The sequence below is a fragment of the Podarcis erhardii genome, assembly GCF_964252035.2.
Source record: "Podarcis erhardii genome assembly, chromosome: 3".
NCBI lineage: Eukaryota > Metazoa > Chordata > Lepidosauria > Squamata > Lacertidae > Podarcis > Podarcis erhardii.
Window position 1 is genome coordinate 64,329,755 of NC_138507.1, and position 19,300 is coordinate 64,349,054.

Consider the following 19,300-nt stretch of genomic DNA (forward strand, 5'->3'; position numbering starts at 1 on the left):
AAGTAATAGGCAAAGTGGGAAGGCACCCTGCTGTTAAATTAAAAAGGATTACCAAACCATTCTAAATGTAATCTAAATAAAGGATTGCCATCAACATCTCTGCCCCCCAGTTTTAAGAGGTCAAAATTAATCACAAGTTTTAAGCCTTCTGTCTTCCACAAATGTCCATTCAACTTTCATCCTTTCAACCTCTGTAATTATTAGAACGTTATTCCAGATCCAGCAGCCCACAGAGAGCCAAGAAGCAAGCGTTTACATTGTCAGTCATGGAGATTTAAACATTTTAGCAGGCATTTTATAACCATGTTGCTCAGTTCAGTCTTAAACACGCTTGAAATACAGATTCAAGTCATATACAAAGAAAACAGAATTTGAATGTTTTGGCTTTTACAGATATTTGGACCCATGCTAAATCTCCAGGAACAGGAAGAGAGATTTTGAAATAAAGGTTTATTTTTCTTTTTATCTACTGCAGGTTTCACCGTCCATAAGTGTTTGAAAATATCCTGCAATCCAGACACAAACTACCAACATGGGGGGAGCGCAGCATCTCAAGAGTGCCCTGCAACTGAAATGTCTGCAGCTGTTTAACCTGAAGTCATTGAACAATGTGGCCTCCACATTTAACAAAAGTGATGAATCTAAGAGAGATCCTGGAAGGAATGTGAAAGCAGTTGCATAATAAGAGAGGAAATGGTATTGAGGTCATCTTATTCAGAGTAAATTCTACCTTTTTTTGGCTAGAAAAAAAAAGAAGTGAGGCTAATTGTTGCCAGGATCCACTTTCATGTAGGTTAGAAACAGACAGAAGAGAGTCCCTACCTGTTAGGGTGACATTAACCTAATGCTATATGGGGGTATTGGATAACTTCTTAAAAGTGCAAACCCAAGAATGTGAGCAATTCTGTGTGTACTGTTCCAGAATCCTCAACTTTTCATAGCCAAGTGGAGAACATAAAGTTCTCTCTTCATAAACAGGATACAGTGCAGTGCCAGTGAATTTGCCAGTAATTAGTCCTAGCTGGATTCATAGGCTTTTAAATAATAATAATAAAAATATGACTGTCATGCTTTTTAAAAGTGCATTGAGGCTACAATCTTGAGCAGAGCTGGGCAGTAGAAGGAGGTCAGAACTTTTGAGCGTGCAACTATGTCCAGAATTGCAACATAGATACTTTTTTTAAAGGAAAATCATGGTCCTCCATAATCATGTACTAATTTGAGAAACATGTTGAGGAAGGACAATTTGTGAAATTGTAATGAAAAGATGCAGATAGAAATGCCTTTTGAAAAATCTGGGTTTTGAAGTCGGGGCTGAATTGCTGACTTCTAGCCTTGCTTAGGCTACGAGTCTTGACAATCAAATTCTGAAGCCAAACAGAAATGAAAGTGAACAATAAAGCAGTTTAGCAAGTAGTTTGGGTCTATTTTTTATCTTTATAGCTTCAACTACATTAACGGATTCTTGGATCAGAGTACATAGTATAAGACCTAGAAGCTGTTCATCACTTGCCAAGACTTTCCCTCTAAATTGCACAGCCTCATGCTACTGCCGTGTGCCAGCACTCTCGTAGTTGGCCATTCCAGGGCAGAAAGAGCAGACTTTTTTTGATAGACAACATCATTTGCTGGCCACAGAATATATGGGTATTACATTGCCTTTGTGTTTGGGACTATGTGCAGAGAATATTAGTATGGACACGGCCCTTCCCTATGTGACCACTGTGTCCGCAAATGGGGGGGTGGGGATAACCTATTCCACATAACAGAGCCTTGTTTCTCCTCTTTTAGCAAATGTACACAGGCATTGTGTCAGGACAGTTTGAGGAATGAGGCTGCCTGTGCACTTTTCTTACATCTTTGTCCAGCCTGCTTGATCAAGTCGAGGGGAAAGGGCTGGATGGTGAATACAGATCTCAGGTCCTGGCTTGTGGACTTGCCATAAGCATCTGGTTGGCCACTGTGGGAACAGGATGTTGTACTTGAGGGGCCATTGTTGTGACGCAGCCGGCTCGTCTTATGTTCTTATCTCCCATTCCCTAAAAGGTATATCTATGTATCCATGTACCAAACGGGTGAAACCAGAGCTCTGTCATGCCCTTCAGGGATCTCTCAGCCAGTGGACTCTGTGCCTGTGTGGGGAAGGGTCGTTCCGTAGGTGTCCCTACAACATCGCCATAAAGGACCTCGTGAAAATTATAGAAAGGCCTTGGAACCTACAGCCTGTATTTGTTGTGTGTTAATAATGCGAAGCAAATTGTCTACTTTTATACTATCTTGTAATTGTATTTGTGAATACATGTTTAGTTAAGTTTAAATAGTATACGGTGGTGAGAGAGGCAATATGTGCTTTATTATGTTGGCCCTGAGTATGTTGGCTTATTGTAAGCCTATGACATTGTTTACACTAAAAATTGTCTTATATTAGCACTTATTTATCCTTTTAATGTACACGGTGAAACTTCTGGGCCTGAAATACACAATGGCATGTATTGCAGTATTACAATATATATATATATGCTATTTATCCTTTTTAATGTATGTACATACTACAATTTATTTTTGTCTATGTGCCCTGTTTAGTTCTTAATTATAAAAGATATGTATTTTTTTCAGGCAATAAATGGTCTCTGTCACTTAATTATTATTTTTTACCTCAACACTTGTATTGTATTCTTCTGGGTTAGCTTTAGTTATAAAAGTTAAGAATGTCCAACAGTGCAGTCTGGTTTGTGTGTACTCTGACTTAAGCCCCACTGAGCTCAAAGGCACTTACAAGTAAGTTTATGTGGGATTGCAGCCAGAAATCTTTAAAGAGTGGACACACAGTTAAGCTGGTAATATTGTATCATGTTCATTACTAATACATTTACATTTACATTAAGTGCAGTGGGCTGTATTCCCCACACCTCCAAAATAAAAAATAATTGTATTTCCCAGTCTTATCATATTGAAATACACATAGTTTCTAAATGTTGGGTAGGTGCACAAGGATATTGCTAACAACTACTAATAACCTAATGAAACATCTGAATGCCTGACATAGCAAAGAAAAATAATCAATATTGTTCCGTTCCTTCATTGCCATCAGTTAAATGGGTTCAGAAATAAAGTGAAACTGTTCTATCACGCTGCTGTATTATAACATATAATAATGAATAGGAAAAGTAAATTAAGCTCACCTAACGCTGTTACTGGTTGGAAAACATGGTCTAAAGCTTGCTCCTCAGCTATGTGAGAGAGAAATGGTGATACCCTAATGGTGGTCATACTCTAAGTAGACCCACTGAAATCAAGTTAGTATTCTCTTGAGTATGGTTCAGTTGGATATTGCCCAGAGAAATTGGCACTGAAACTTCATACTGAAAACAGTTTATCACCTCATTTCTCTCTCCAAAATGCTTAGGTCACAACCTGGAGTCTGTCTGTCTGTCTGTCTGTCTGTCTGTCTGTCTCTCTCTCTCTCTCTCTCTCACTCTCTCACACACACACAGCCACAAAAGATGGTGCCACTGTTCTTTTCCTGCCCTGATCCCATTTCTCACAGGGCTCTCATTTGTTTTCCCACAGCAAGCAAGCAAGCAAGCAAGCAAGCAAGCAAGAGGTGAGCAATGGGACAAGGAAGGCAGGGCAGAAATGCTTGAAGCTGCATCTCCTTTACGTAGGAGATATGCAGTCAGCTCTAATGATGCTAGTTAACATGTGAAGGGGTTAGGAACACAGAGCTGTATTGCTGATAGGCAAACTCAGACCCCAGAAATGTAATTGGTGGAGAGGGCCATGGGTGTGGGCAGGCAGGCAGCTGCACCCTCCCAATCAAGTTAAACAATAAAAAAAAACTAACTGACCAATCATGTTGATTCTGCCCCCCCAAAAAATCCTTGCTACTGCACGGCTGAGGAAATGTTTTTTTCTGCCATTGGCTAGAAGTGGAATTAAAACAGTGGTTTAATTAAGGACTTAATATTGAGCTATATAACCTAGCAATGCCTGTTCCCTTACCCAAGATCTTTTATGTTTACTGAGAAGTTCCACTTAACAGAGGTCATCTGCACCTTTAACTAGAACCTTCCTCTTGGCAGCTTCTGCCCCAATTGTTTCTTATGAAGTGAGCTAGGGATGATGGGAGTTTCAGTCCAACATCAGCTGGAGGCTCAAGTTTGAGAAACAATGTGAGCGCCTTAATTACAGTACTTTGTTCCGCGCATCAACTTTCAGATCATGACAGGTTGCTTGGGGAAAACTACCACAAATCACCTTGCTTGGGGGATAGGCTCTTATTGCCAATTTGCTACTAAGTCAAGTTCAGTGTGTTGGTACTAACAATTAAGGCTCTATACAGCTCAGAATCAGGTTATTTGACAGACCCTACCCCTTAAATGCCCAGTAGAATAATAGATCACTGTATTCTGAAGGAGTTTCTTCTGCAAGTTCCAAAGATCTCAGAAGCCTGCCCCACAGTAATCTGGAGCACTGCTTTCAGTGTGGCTGCCCCTGTTCTGTGGGATAGCATTCCTGTCAAGAAACAACGAGTAAGATTTTTGTTCACACAGGCTTTCCCAGCTGGGTAAATGGGTCTTTGCCAGGAGTGTCTATTTTGCATTGTTTTAGGGTTGTTGTTTTTTTAAATGCATCGATGGATTTGTGTGTATGTGTGTCCGTGTTCCTGTTTTTATTATACATTGTCTTGACATGATTGTGCATAAAGCATTTATTTACAGAATTTACATACATACATACATCAATAAATAAAGCTCCTGACACAGCAATAAAAGCAAAAAGACAGTTCCTGAGCTATCACTTTAATTTAAGCAAACAAGAAGGAAAGGCAGAAATAAATATATCCTAATTTCTGCAATGGTGGGGGTTGGGGGCTAAAATGTGTCACCCTGTTCCTGAGTTCTCTCTGGTGAAAGAAAGTTTCATATCGCCCCTAAGATAAAATAGATTGTAGCATTGTAGCACACGAAAGATGATGCCGCAAAAATGAAGTCACACGCCATTGCAGTACACATTGGTGCTTTCCGTATACTGTACATACAACCACAGTATACATTCATTTGCCCCTATTACTTCAGGCACACAGATCTCCCAATAAGCTGAGGTTTCACCACTGAGATGCCGTGGGATAGAGTGACATCACTTTGAGACCATAGAGACTCACGGCCAAGAGCGGGGCATTTCAATTTGTACACCAGAGCTCCAGTGCCGCTCCGTTTCCCACCAGCACTTCCGCCTGGCAGATAGGGTCAACACAATTGAACTCTATTGCCGGGGGTGGTTTTTTGTTTTTTTACTCCGTGTAACTTCGTACAATAGCAGACACGGCAACTTTTTCTCTTAACGATAAGTATTTCTACATCAGTGCTATTCAAATGAAGTAGAAATAGAGTGTGTTCTCCCACTGCTCCCCTCTTTCCGAGCAGCCTAGTATGAATTGGTATGTTCTAACGATGGCGGACGAACGGACGCCATAGAGAAGGGAAACCAGAGCGACGCCGGAGCCGGAAGCACGTGAAACGGAGTGGGCACGGGCAGCGGCTGTGCTGGTTTTTAAAAAGTCGCGTGCTGAGGGGTCTTGGAACGTTCGGTGGGTGACGACGGCGACGTCCGTGTCCTCGCGCCATGGTAGGTGGCTGGGCAGGTGAAGGCGGCTTGAGGAGGAGGAGCCTGCGTGCGCGCTCTGAGCATGACGCTCCTCCTCGCGGGGTCGCGCTGGCAGCCTCGGGAGAATTTCTGCTGTTGTTCCTCCGGCCTCTTCCCTGCCGGGACGGGGCTGGAGACCTAAGGCCACAGTGGCCTTTTCTTAGCAGTTGTGGGGGGATTGAGTAGGCATAACAGTGGGGCAGAAATGGAGGCAGATGGCACGGGCTGCATACGCGCCATACGTTTGACGTGCATTTCTCCTCATCTCTGGGAGCTGTAGCTGACCCTCAACACGCTACAATTCCCAGCAAAACTACACTTCACAAAATTCCTGGGGAGATGTGCTTTAAATGCATGCCGTGTACGCAGCCAAGGTCTCTCAAATATCACTTTTGTAATCTTGATATTTGTTTGCACAACAAACGAAGAAACATTTGTTTTGCTTTCCTCATGGGTATCCCAAGGCGTTTCGGCACCTGAGGCGAAATGCGCCACTGCCACCCTTGCGATGGAGTGTAAGAGCTCTGTTCCTCCTTGAGGAGCCCTTGCGGAGTCTCACCCGCCAAGCAGCAGGGTGAGATTCCAGATCCCCTGCTCCTACCCAGCAGAGAAGTTTTGCATCGGCTTCTCCTGCCACACCACCAGGCGGGGAGATCTCAACCCTGCCTGGTGGCAGTGCTGGATGGCAGAACACCTTGCCTCCCCTCTTGTTGACCCAGCGGAGAGACCAGCAACAAAGCTGGTTGGTGAAACGGGTATGCTGCCCCTTGGGGGTTGCCACCTGAGGCAGCCACCTCACCCTGCCTCATGGTTGGGCCTGCTCTGGCTTTCTTACCCACCAGGCAAAAGGTATTTGGAACACTCAGGATCTCTCCTACAAGAAGCTGAGATCTGCAAGCCCATGTCAGAGACATAAAACAAGTGCATAAATGTTGGCTGCTGCAAGTGTGTGCTTGTTAACCTAGGGATTGTCAGTTTTGAAAACCAGCAAAACTTTCCTGGGTACCACTCACATACTCCATGCAGCCAAGCACACACCACAGCCTAATCTCTTGACTACAGCAGAATGCTTATTTCAAGCCAGCAAGGAAATGATATCATGCGAGTGCCAAGTGCATGTGTGTCTCCAGGCACCAGATCAGTGGGTAATCCTATAATCCAAACAACTTTTGACTAATTTGCTTTGCTTTTCAATTTCAGATACTTGTATAAGTTATTGGAAGTTTCAGTCAAATGCAGTCCGTATAGTTAGGCAGAAAAGTTGTCAATTATGGATCATTCTTAAGTATCTTTACTTTGTTTTGCAGCCTCACAGGCGGAAGAAACCCTTCATAGAAAAGAAAAAAGCCGTAACCTTTCATTTAGTACACAGAAGTCAGAGGGACCCCTTGGCAGCAGATGACACTGCACCCCAGAGAGTTCTGTTACCTGCACAGAAGGTGGTTATAAAAAACAGTGTTGTAGGAAAGTGGCTGAGCTTTTACTTTTCAGAGGATTGAGCCAGAAATTATTTCAGCCTTGAAGTTTTGGGGTTTGTAATAATGTGTAATAATTCCCTAGCACTTATTTGCATTACAATTTTTGCATTTTGAAACCATGTGGCATACATACTACACTCTGTAGTTTTCAAGGAAGTATAGTTCAAAGAAAAATCTAATTGGGCTACTTGGAGGTGAGGGAATGCTAAAATCTGTATTCACACACTTCATAAAAAGTGTTTAGAAAGTTACTGTATCCAAAGTGCCTGCTTTCTCCCTTAAATACTTGCTTCCTCGTAATCTATGTTCAGGGATGCGGGTGGCGCTGTGGGTTAAACCACAGAGCCTAGGACTTGCCGATCAGAAGGTGGGCGGTTCAAATCCCCACGACGGGGTGAGCTCCCGTTGCTCGGTCCCTGCTTCTGCCAACCTAGCAGTTCGAAAGCATGTCAAAAGTGCAAGTAGATAAATAGGTACCTGTCAGGGGTTCAGGAGCAGAGGCACAGGGGAGAGAGGAAACGGAGAGCGAAGGGGAAGAATCTGAGGGCAGCGTAGGGGAGTATGACAGTGGCCCGAGAGATTCCATGAGTTTCTCCAGCGATTCAGAAGATTCCCAGAGGGGGGCGCCGATGGCCAGGGCAAGGGGGGTCCCAGGGGGGACGCACCAGAAGCAAGGGGCCAGCGGGGACTCCCAAAGCAGCAGCGGAAGATCAGGACCAGTTCCCCCACCAGAGCGTAGTGGGGGGGAAGAGTCCCATGCATCAGGGCCAGCGTCTCCTCCTGCAGGGAGAGAAGATGAGTCAGGGCTGACCACGCCTCTGTTGGAGAGTGAGGGAACGGAGGGGAGGTCAGGTCCAGCTAGCCCCCCCGAAGGGGGAAGCAGTGACAGGAGCAGTGTAACGGTCAGGAGAAAGGTTGCCGGCTGGGGGCGGGCGCCAAGTTCGAATGTACAGGCGCGCGGGACAGCAGAAAACCCGGATTGGGAACCAGGTCCTAAAGCACGCCGGAGGCAGGGGGAAGACTCAGGGGACTCAGCGTCAGAAGAGTCCAGAAAGGGCAAGACTCCAACGGACAGGCGGACCCAGAGGAGGAAAGAGCAGAGGAAGAGGTGGAGCAGGGCTAGAGTCTTAAACTGGTGTCTGGGGGGAGGAGATTCAGACGGAGCTTCGGCAGTCTAGAGTTTGAGACGTAGAGCTGCGCGCCACGGCTTTGAAATCGAAACTGAACTTCAATAAAGACTTTTGTATATAACAAGAACTGGCGTTGGTCCTTTGTGAGCTGGGACCTCGGGCAGCCCTGACAGTACCGCTCCAGTGGGAAGGTAAACGGCATTTCAGTGTGCTGCTCTGGTTCGCCAGAAGCGGCTTAGTCATGCTGACCACATGACCCGGAAGCTGTATGCTGGCTCCCTTGGCCAATAAAGCGAGATGAGCGCCGCAACCCCAGAGTCGGCCATGACTGGACCTAATGGTCCCTTTACCTTTAATCTATGTTCAGCAAAAATACTGGGCAGATGCTTTTATTGTTAAACTGCTTTGAAATGTTTCATAGGAAGTGATTCATAACCGGAATTATTACACAAATAAATAAATTTGGGACCTCTCCCTCAAAAAAAAACCTTTAGGGGGTTGATGAAAAAAGAAGAGAGGAACAGAGGAAATATGGAGTATTCTTTGATGATGATTATGACTACCTGCAACATCTCAAAGAAGCTTCTGGACCTTCTGAGCTCGTTCCATCAAGCATACCCAGTCAACAAGGCAGGATTGTTGTGACCACAGAAGGAGAGGTACACGAGGAAATTCAGCAAATTCCAGTAAGTACACAATGTACTTGTCATGGTACTCTCATAAGGATATTCAGCAAAGACGTGTTTAAAAAAAAATAAAAATTAAAGGGCAGGATTGAAATTATTAAATAAAGTATTCTGAAAACTTCTAATAAATGTTGTGATGAAACATTGTGGCCGTTTATCACACCTATGTTGTTGTTTTTGAAATCTTTGAGGCTTCAGCCTATGAAACTTCCTACCTTAATACCTAATAAAGTTCTCAGGCAGGCCTTAACGAATGTTGCATTCACTATAAAACCTTTAAGCACTGCCACCAAAAGAAATCCTCTATGTCTTGAAGAAACCCAGGAGCCTGCTTCCTGTGACATAGACATGGGCTTGACAACACAGCTAGAGACAGATGAACAAACTTGATTTTATTGTTAAGTGAATTATTTACATAAAAAAGAATAAAGTGTTGCATTTCAGGTGGTAGGATGCAATTTCTTAAGTGTACAGTTTGCAGTTAACCAGGGTATCTGCTGCTACAGTTCCTAACATCTAAGAGGGTTTTTTGCAGCCAGATAAGCCCCCAGTAGTTTTTCCCTGGGACCCAATTTGCTTGACCTTCACACCAGGCAGCCATAAGGAGGAACTGATGCTGAGCAGCAGACTTCTTCCTATTGACTTATAGAATAGTTCAGATGTTTGCTGAAATTCACCCTCTGGTCAAGAGCTCATCTTGAAACCCTCTGGTTCTGGATTTTGGTGCCTACTTGAAGCTTCACCACTACCTCAGAGCATGCCTTTGTGCTCTCCCCAGCTGCCAGTTCATTTCCCAGCAGTTTTCTCACAGACTGCCAGCATTACTTTCCAAGCTGAGCTCTGCTCTCCTCTAGTTGGCAGCCAGCTGACAGATTGGCCTTTTGTTCTCCCTCCAGCCAGAGCCTTCTGACCACTTGTGTCCTTGCCCCTGTCGGGGAAGCCTTACCTGTCTGTCTTCTTTCAGGGACTAGTCAGTGATTCTACATGAACAAATTCTAACGGGCAGTTGAATTTGTGGACCCCTTGATGGAAGCAAATTGCATTTTATTCTACACCTGGTCCATCTATAAACAAAGGGAGCTTCTCCCACTAGTCATTTTCAGACAGTCATCTTGAAACCTCCCTCCTTAGCAACTGTTACTAAGGCAGCCATGAGTGTTTTGTGACCATCACAAAGTCACAGAGCTAGGCTTCTGGTCTTTTGGGTTACATTATAACCTCAGCCACATGTTTCTCTCAGAATATAAATGTTACTAAGTATTATCATCAGTTTATTTTGTAATCAGCCTTGCCACAAAGAACTACAGTGGTGCCCGCAAGACGAATGCTTCGCAAGACGAAAAACCCGCTAGACGAAAGGGTTTTCCGTTTTGGAGGCACTTCGCAAAACGAATTTCCTGTGGGCTTGCTTCGCAAGACGAAAATGTCTTGCGAGTTTTTCCGTCTTTTTTCGCCTTCCCCCCTTTTTCTAAGCCGCTTATCTGCTTATCCGCTAAGCCGAAAAGCCGCTAATAGCGCTAAGCCGCTAAGCCGTCAATGGGCTCGCTTCGCAAGACGAAAAAACCGCTAGACGAAGAGAATCATGGAACGGATTCTTTTCATCTTGCGAGGCACCACTGTACGCTCAAAAGCAATGTACCGTAGCAATGAGAACAAAAATGCAACTGCCTCTTTCACTGATTGATTCTGTGAATTTTGTTACAATGGACTAACATGGCTTTTTAACTACTATTGGTGCGAATAAGTCTAATAATAGTAGCTAATAACACAAATGATAAAGTTTTGTAATTTTTAAATTCAGTTTCTATCAAGCAGATTTATAGAAGCCCTTTTCAACCTATGAGATTGCGGGGGGGAGAGTGCTGTCTCTTTGGCAGCCATTTGGAAGGTTTAGAGGTGTGGAGGGAAGATTTTTACCAAACGTATCAATTAATAAGTTGGCTAGTGGTGATGGAACATACTGCCATAACATCATAGTTTGTGCATCTACAAAAAAAGGGGGGGACATTTTCCAGAAGTTACTTATAAGCAGGATTTAGGATTCCAGCAGCCTTGCTTGTCAACTTGCACTCCAGAGAAGCCTCTGTAGAAGAAATTCTTACAGATACTAATCCACTGTGGGGGGGGGGGATGAACATACATGTGCTGTGTCTCCAATTTCAGAACAGGCAAATATTTTTAAAAAACAGTAATAATATTCAGTGGTTTTTGTGTCTTGAGTAATTTTTTAGGGGGGGAAATGGCCTCTGTTTTGTTCTTTTTGCTTTTTAGGCCCCCACCATTAACTTGCCCTCATCAGTGTTTGCATCAGAATTTGAAGAGGATGTGGGATTGTTAAACAAAGCCGCTCCCATTTCAGGTACTAAATCTACACTGCAGTCTGGTTCATATTTACTAAGAAGATATACTATGTTAAATGGAGGCTACTCTCTAGAAAGTGACTATCAAAGTATAGGCTTAAGCTGTCTCTTTGTCATAGCATCTATTATTACAGAATACTTTTGTTGCAGAATTTCTATATGAGCAGCAGCAGCAGCATCACTATGTAATCTAATAGAAAATAGGAGGTGAAACTATTTTCTACGTGCTTTGGGATTGCCTAGATCTCTTTATTCTTCATTCAAAATCAAATTAGCATCAATTATGCAGAACAGATAAATGTTTTTGCAAGATGCATCGTTCTACCATGCTGGAAGTAAGTCTTCTGGGAACAGGGGAAAGGACACAACTTTTATTTCAGTTTTGTAAATACTCAGAATAGACCCATTGAGATCATTGGACTCGTCCATTGATTTTAGTGGATGAACTCAAAGTCTGACTTAGGACTCAGCTATACAGCAGCAAATAAAACATTTTAAGTGTGGTTTAAGTGCAATATACAATGTGACACTAGATGGCAATGGTGAGCCTTGTGGAAAATTCAATGTATTTTTTTATTTAAAAAACACTTTAAAAAAAGCATGTCAGAACATTTTTTATATGTGTGTTGTTTCCACCTCAAGTTGGCTATCATACTCATTCTTCTATTCACGTGTGGTGGGGAATAGGTAAAAGGTAAAAAGTCAAAGGTGACTATTGGATGCGGCGCTCACCTTGCTTCAGGCCGAGGGAGCCGGCATTTGTCCACAGACAGCAGGGGAAAAACTCTTGTAAACTGTATGAGAATAGAGTTGTACCATAAATTACCGTATTTTTTGCACCATAACACTCACTTTTTTCCTCCTAGAAAGTAAGGGGAAATGTCTGTGCGTGTTATGGAGTGAATGCCTGCGGGTGGCGGGGGGGATCTGCTGCAGTCATGAGCAGAGGATCCATGGTTCCCCTTCCTTCCCTCCTCTGTGGTTACAAAGCATGGATCCACATGGATCCTCAGGATTTTTGCATTGGGCTACTCCAAACTCACTGTCAGATCACATGTCTGTGGCCACAGCATGAACCACAAAAATCATATACCCACTATTTCGTTTAGAATATTTTTTTCTTGTTTTCCTCCTCTAAAAACTACGTGCGTGTTATGGTCTGGTGCATGTTATAGAGCGAAAAATACGGTACCCTGAAATGCAGGCTAGTTTTGGGTTTGTCTGTTGTTGTTTTTTTAAGTTGTGTACTAATAACCATTTCATCAGCTTTCTTTGTATTTTTAAAAGAATTTGGCAGCAGCCTGTTTAAATATAGCAAAATCACTTATTGAATTTTAAAAAAATAGTAATTTGAAAACAAAAGCAGATGCTATAACACAACTCCTCTCATAGAACACAGTAAAAATTAATTAATCTAATTTTTCCTCACCCTTTTCTAAATTAGCTCTGGGCCCCAAAAGCCTTCCCATTCAAGTGGGGGGGGGGGTCTTGCAACACTTCTAAAAGGTACTCAGGTTTGAGTCTGCCATAGAAGGGAATTCTATAAAGGGAACAGCCACAATGAATGGTTTTCTATGCTTGGCTAAAGACTAGTGTTTACAGCAAACTGGCTGTTTGGCTCTGACACTTTCTGAGAAATGGCTTGTCATAACTCGTTTATAAGGTGTTATTTTATCTATCATTAGGGCCTAGGCTGGATTTTGATCCTGACATTGTTGCGGCACTTGACGATGACTTTGATTTCGACAATCCTGACAATCTTCTTGACGATGACTTCATTTTAAGGGCTAATAATCAAGGAAGCACAGAGCAGGAAAAGGAAGCTTGTTGGTAATGGAATGGAAAAGTATTACTGTCCTTCGTTGCCTTTCTGTTCTTTGTTTTGCGTTTTGCCACTGGGAACTATCTTCATGCTCCTTTTCATATAGACACTTTTCAGTGTCGCACCTCATCAGCTATTTAACTGTAAAATAAGAAAAGTAATGACCTATGACCTGGTTAGACAAGAAGTCCGAAAAGAAATGAGGTGAGGAGGAAGAGCAGCAGCCTGATAGAGATCCATCAGAAGCTCAAGTGTACCACCTTCAATTTAGGGTAGGCCTATTGAGCGCTTTATTTCTTTACCAAGGAAGGCTTAAGACTCTTCTCATTCTTAGGGCTTCTGGCAAAACAAACAATACATTCAGAGTTCAGCTTCATCCTCCCCCAACCATTTACATTGTTTCTCAAATCTCTGTAGCTTCTTCTCTCTAAAGTTGGCCCAGCTATCCTGTCCTCTCCTTACTGTTTCTCACAGTGCCAGTCCATCATTGCCTGTGACACTGAGCCAAAGGGAAATAGGGTGCCTCCTAGAATCAATGCTGCTGCGGCTGCCTCTCTTTTCCCACCTTTCTGCCTTGTTCTATGCTGGCAGAAGCAGCATAGGCACCCACGAGTTCTGCCCATCATCACCTCTGACCCACCTGTGTTTACTTTCCATAGTGCTGCCGGCCCCTGACAGCCTTCTAGATAATAATCAGCTGCAGTTGCAGCTGCAGCTGCAGAGAAACCAAGTGGCTTCAGCCCCCTTCCCCTCAGCTGTTGCCTTACAGCAGCCATTCCATCAAGCTATGTTTACATGTGGTTGTTATAAAAACTGTAAGAGTTTGCTTTTCAACCTCCTTTCCCATCTCCTTTCCTTCTATGCTTTGGCTTTTTATTGTAAGCCTGAAGGCACACTTTCTACCTCTTTTTCAAATGCCATCCTGGGAGCCATTTTGGCTAAAGAGCAAGATAGAAATTATTTAATACTTCTTTTTTAAAAAAAAATGAGATAGCTGGGTTTCAGTTTCTTTTTGAATGCTCTTCCTAGGGAGTCTGGAGATGAAGATGAATGGGAGGACATGGAGGAAGAGGATGGAGAAGGCACCCAGAGTGATGTGGATTCGGATGGTCCTTTGTCAGATGACAGTGAGATTAAAGGAGAAATGAAAGAATTTCTTTTCATGCAAGAAGAGACCAAGAGCCGTTTCACAGAATACTCCATGACTTCTTCAGTAATGAGAAGGAATGAACAGTTGAGCCTTTTGGATGAGAGATTTGAGAAGGTGAGGTAACCTAACTGTAATGATTCTGGTGAAGCTTAAAGGGTTGTTGGCAACTATTCCCCCACTCAAACTCTGATTCTGATACAGGCAGATCAAAGTCCTTTGTAAACGGCTACTTTATCATATTTTTCCAATGACAGAAAGACAGCTAACTGCTAAACAATCATACTCTGTAATATGTGCCTTACATATTTTTGTTCAATATTGAGTAACATTTATTCTGAACCGCAGATATGTTATTGTCAATCAGCAGGGTAGCAAATAAATTTGTATTAGTTTTTACATAAAGGAGAAGGAAATAAGGAGAATGAAAACAATTGTTCTCAAAACTCGAATTCCTCTCCCTGTGCGGTTCAGATTTGTTACTGTAGTTATATAATTAGTTCCAGATACGTTCAGATTGAGTGTTGTGTGTTTTATGTTTAGTTCTTTGAGCAGTTTGACGATGATGAAATTGGAGCACTGGATAATGCCGAATTGGAAGGTTTCATTCACAGCGACAGTACGCGGTTACAGGAAGTCTTGAATGACTACTACAGAGAGAAGGCAAAGAAGTACGTAGAATGTCCCAGCTGTCTTGATTTCTCGGTGTGAATTAAAAGAATTTCTATAGAACCCTTCGACATCAGGGTGATTTACAAATGTTGGACACAAGCTACAATCAAAACATTAAAAGGCCATTTTTTAAAAAAAGAAATTATTTTAAAAGACTAATCAAAAAGGCCATTGTGTAGCATGAAAAGGACAGCTGCATGAGCACTAAAGAAGCCTTTGCTGGTTTAGTGTTTCTGTATTCTGTTTACTGATTAATTTCCAGAGACTACATTGGAAGCTGAGTAATTTTTATTTAAAGGCTTTTTCATGAAAAACACTATAGTTCTCTAATTGTTTAATTTGGTTGTGGTTTATCTGGTTCATGGGGGAAGAGCTCAGTTGGATCTCTTGTTTATATTCATGCTTGACTACTGTTACCGATGATCAATTGCTATGTTAGAAGAAGAAAGCCAAAGTCCTTTAAATATATAGCTTTTGATGGCAAAATGTTTGGCTTGACGCATGTATTGATATTTACTTCATATTGACTCAGGATAATCAACATTCTCTGCCTCTAGCAGCAACTATAAAGTGTGTGTCGGGTACGGAAGAGGCAATTGTGATGTCCTGTTAAGTATCTGATTGAAGGAAAAGGAGGAGGGAATATACTTCAGCGGGGTTTAACAATCAGTATATACATTTTATGAAAAATAAATAAATACCTTTAATTATATACAACTGGGTATGCAACGAACAACATAGGCTGTACTGGAAGAAAAATATTTAGCTTTTATGCAGTTGGAATGCCTGCTGATAGTGTGCAAGTCTGTATTTTATTGTGATGCACAATTCAGGGGAACTACTTTGCCAAATTACACCTTTCAAATACATAATGTACAGTATGTCTACTAATTTCTGCCATACCAGTTGTTGCCGGATTGTAACTTGCATTATTCCTGGCCATTGACCAGGCTAGCTGATGAATTCTGGTGCCCAACAAAGTCTGGAGAGCATAAATTAGCCACCGCTGCTCTAAGGGATGCTGATCAATGGAAGAGCAGCTAAAGGCAGTTTTAAATTTAAATTTAAAATGTTTTAAATATGCCTTCATGAATCTTTTATTTTTCCCCAAAAGCTGTGTCAAACTTGAAGGTCTCGAAATCAAAGAAGATTCAAAGCTGCTCCCCAGTGAGGATGAAGATGAGATAGAAGAAATTGCAGCTTTGGTTGTTGAAGAACCCAAAGAAAAGTGGGATTGCGAATCCATTCTGAGTTAGTGTCTAGAGCTACATGTCCCCCCCCCCCCAACAGCTAAAAAATGCAGGGATTATACTGCTGCTTTTGTGTGTCAAACTAGCATACACATTACCTATTAACGAAAAAGGCCAAGTGAATATGAAATTATTAATCAATTTTTTGGTCTGTAACAAAAGTTTTAAAATCATAACTGGGGCAATAACTGATTGATTACTTAAACTTGTGTCTCTTTTTTTCTCTTTAAGGTACCTATTCAAACTTATACAATCATCCAAAACTTATTGAGGTTCCACAAAAGGTAAATTGAAGTTTCTATTTTATATAATTTTAAGAATTTTGACCAATAATAGGCACATCCAAGAATTTCAGCATGCCTAGGAAAAATAAAATAGCAAGCCTTACCATCTTGAAAATGGCTTTTGAAATTAAAAGCCATGTGGCATGGAAGATGATTGTCTCTGGGTGCACATAACTAGTTGTGTAGTTCATGCTATCCCAGTAGCATGTGTGGTCATAAGCTTACATGTTTTGGGAGAATTGTAACTGTTCTTCAGACCTGTTTGTCATTACTCAAAAGTGATCCAGCATAGACTGGTTGGTGTCTTTTCTCTCTTCCTTCAGCGGTATTAAATATTTTTGCATTTATTGCTGTCACAGAAAACAAGTTCTTAGTAACTTGTTTTACCCGGAAATCGGAAGCTAAAAAATTATCACTATTCTCTGCTTTAAATACTAAACATACATGCACAGTTTCAAGTAATTTCTATGTAATCTGCCAAAGATTTTCAACAAGTATAAGGAAGCCTTTTTTTTTTTTTTTTTAAGCCAGGCAGCACCCGCAGGTCTCAAACCGCTGGAAGCAATTGTGGGATCCAAGCAATGCGTTGGTCGATGGAACCGCTGGGCTGAGCTGGCTCGGAAGCCATTTAATAAATATTGCAACAGAACAAGAATACATTTTTACAGTGTTGCCTCGCAAGACAAAAAGAATCCGTTCCGCGAGTCTCTTCATCTAGCGGTTTTTTCGTCTTGCGAAGCAAGCCCATTGATGGCTTAGCGGATTAGCGCTATTAGCGGTTTAGCGGCTTTTAGCGGCTTATCAGATTAGCGGATAAGCAGCTTAGAAAAAAGGGGGGGAGGGGAAAAATCCCGCAGGAACTCGCAAGACATTTTCGTCTTGCAAAGCAAGCCCATAGGAAATTCGTTTTGCGAAGCACCTCCAAAACGGAAAACTCTTTCGTCTAGCGAGTTTTCCGTCTTGCGAGGCATTCGTCTTGCAGGGCACCACTGTATTATTATTTAATCATAGCCAAAGAGACATTCCCCCCCCCCCAAGCGAGGTTATAAATTCTGCTTTGACTGAACATTGTTTTGACACTTAGGGCCTATAGGTTCTGCTGCAATGAACTTTGGACTGGGCTGATTGGGGAAGAAAGCCACAATGTTATTGTTGGCTTATACATGACATGAAAAAGTATAGCAAGGGGGTGGGGGAAGAAAAAACATTTATTAGTTTGTATGTATTTACTTTTCAGCCCAAACCAATTGAAGTGTCAAGTAAGACAGGAATCCCTCTGGGTGTTTTGCCCGGAAGAGGACTTACAGCTAAGCAGGCCGAACGCATGGAAATGATTAACGACAGTGACCTGCCAAGAGTAGCCACGCAACCACGATGCAAAAATGAGAGTAAAGAAGATCGGAAAGCTAGAAAACAAGCTATCAAAGAGGAACGAAAGGTAGGCTTCTTTCACGTTTTTCAGTAAATACTGAAATGTGCATTTGTCTGATTGTCACTTTCACTAAAGCAGTTGGTCAATTTTAACTTGAACCAGAGCCATTTACATCCTAACTTTTGAACATGAACCAGGATAACTTCACTGTTTCCAGGTTGTCTTCCATAGATAAGCACCAAGCAGACTGATACCATGTTAGGCATATGCAGGCATATTTCTGCATCGTATTTGACTTCTGTCCTTTTACAATATGCTAAATTGTTGTTGTGAAATAAAGGGTGCAGAGCGCAATGTACACTGAGCACCACAGTGACACTGGTCCTGATCAGAAGGTGATCACCTACTCAGAAGGGAGTAGGTAAATGTAACTTAATCAGAAGGTGACACTGTTGTGCTCTATATTAGATCCTTATCAATTGTTAATCTTCATCTGATTGGGAAAAGATGCTGCTTTGTTCTAATGGTGTTTCTCTGTATGGGTTTAGGAGGGGGCAGAAGTTCCTTCGTTCCATTTCAATTGCTAATACCAGTATTGGATTTATGCTAATTTTTTACAGATCTTTGCTCGTAGCAGCTGGCTGCTTGCAAGAATCTTTGCATTCTTTGTGACCAGTACAATAAATTTAAAAGTGCAGCCCAGAAAGAACCCAAAAACTGGCATGTATGTAGTTGAAAGAATTGGTAAATCGGTCACTTCATTCCGAACTCTCTACATGTTACTAGTGATAGCAATAGAAATAAACTAGCTTTTCTTATGAGATGCATTTCTGCAGCATTTGTAGCATGGAATAGCCAATGTGGTGCCCTCCAAAGCTTGTGGAGGGTGCATTTGGGTTGTATCCAATGCTGCCTGTGCACAAACAGAATGGATTTCTGCTCTGGAAGGGGCTTCACGTTCCTCCTTCTCCCTGCACATTCCTCAAAAACTGTTTGGGAGGGTTGGAGGGTCTTCCACAGATCACTGGAGAGCATGTGAGGGGCTGCAGAGGCTGCATACTATTTTATTAAGGAAACTGCTTTGGGAACTTCTTTGTTGAAATGTAAATAAATGGTTTATCTGTGTAGGAACGCAGAATGGAGAAGAAAGCAAACAGATTGGCCTTCAAGCAAGAGAAGACGAGGCAAGAGAAAGAGCTGCTCAACCTGAAACAGAATATTCAAGGGCTCAAGCTGTCATAATGAAAAACAATTGCTTCTTGTTAAGGACACTCAGCTACCATACTCTTTGCTGATACCTTTTGGAACTTCTGTCTTCAGCCTGACAACAGCAAAGTTTAAGATAATGACTTTTTGAATTCAGATAGTCACTTACCGGCATCTGGTTACATCCAAAATCATTTTTGGGTACCATTGAAATAAAACTGCTGTAATATTTTCTCCTATGGAAGTG

The 19,300-nt window shown here is 42.1% G+C and overlaps 2 protein-coding genes across 5 annotated transcripts in view; both read left to right on the forward strand.

Moving 5' to 3' along the window:
• Window positions 1-2,660, forward strand: part of PHACTR2 (phosphatase and actin regulator 2) — a 91,868-nt gene extending 89,208 nt beyond the window's left edge. For all 4 annotated transcript variants that reach the window (XM_081855294.1, XM_081855295.1, XM_081855296.1 and 1 more), the window contains one exon: window positions 476-2,660. In XM_081855294.1, the coding sequence (XP_081711420.1) occupies window positions 476-491 (16 nt within the window). In that variant the 3' untranslated portion in view covers window positions 492-2,660. The remainder of the gene's footprint in view (window positions 1-475) is intronic.
• A 2,810-nt stretch (window positions 2,661-5,470) lies between these two features.
• Window positions 5,471-19,292, forward strand: LTV1 (LTV1 ribosome biogenesis factor). Its single transcript, XM_081855347.1, has 11 exons — window positions 5,471-5,628; window positions 6,954-7,085; window positions 8,749-8,940; window positions 11,212-11,299; window positions 12,986-13,130; window positions 14,152-14,386; window positions 14,813-14,940; window positions 16,056-16,192; window positions 16,423-16,475; window positions 17,713-17,913; window positions 18,976-19,292. Exons 1-11 carry the CDS (start codon window positions 5,626-5,628, stop codon window positions 19,087-19,089), a joined length of 1,428 nt encoding a protein of 475 aa, XP_081711473.1. The 5' UTR covers window positions 5,471-5,625; the 3' UTR covers window positions 19,090-19,292.
• The last annotated feature ends 8 nt before the right edge of the window (window positions 19,293-19,300 follow it).

What these genes read in the sequence shown, in the direction of transcription:
- LTV1 (XM_081855347.1), top strand. An exon ending in AGGAAATTCAGCAAATTCCA is followed by an intron (nt 8,941 to 11,211) that starts GTAAGTACACAA and finishes TTTGCTTTTTAG; the next exon opens with GCCCCCACCATTAACTTGCC. An exon ending in CAGGAAAAGGAAGCTTGTTG is followed by an intron (nt 13,131 to 14,151) that starts GTAATGGAATGG and finishes TGCTCTTCCTAG; the next exon opens with GGAGTCTGGAGATGAAGATG.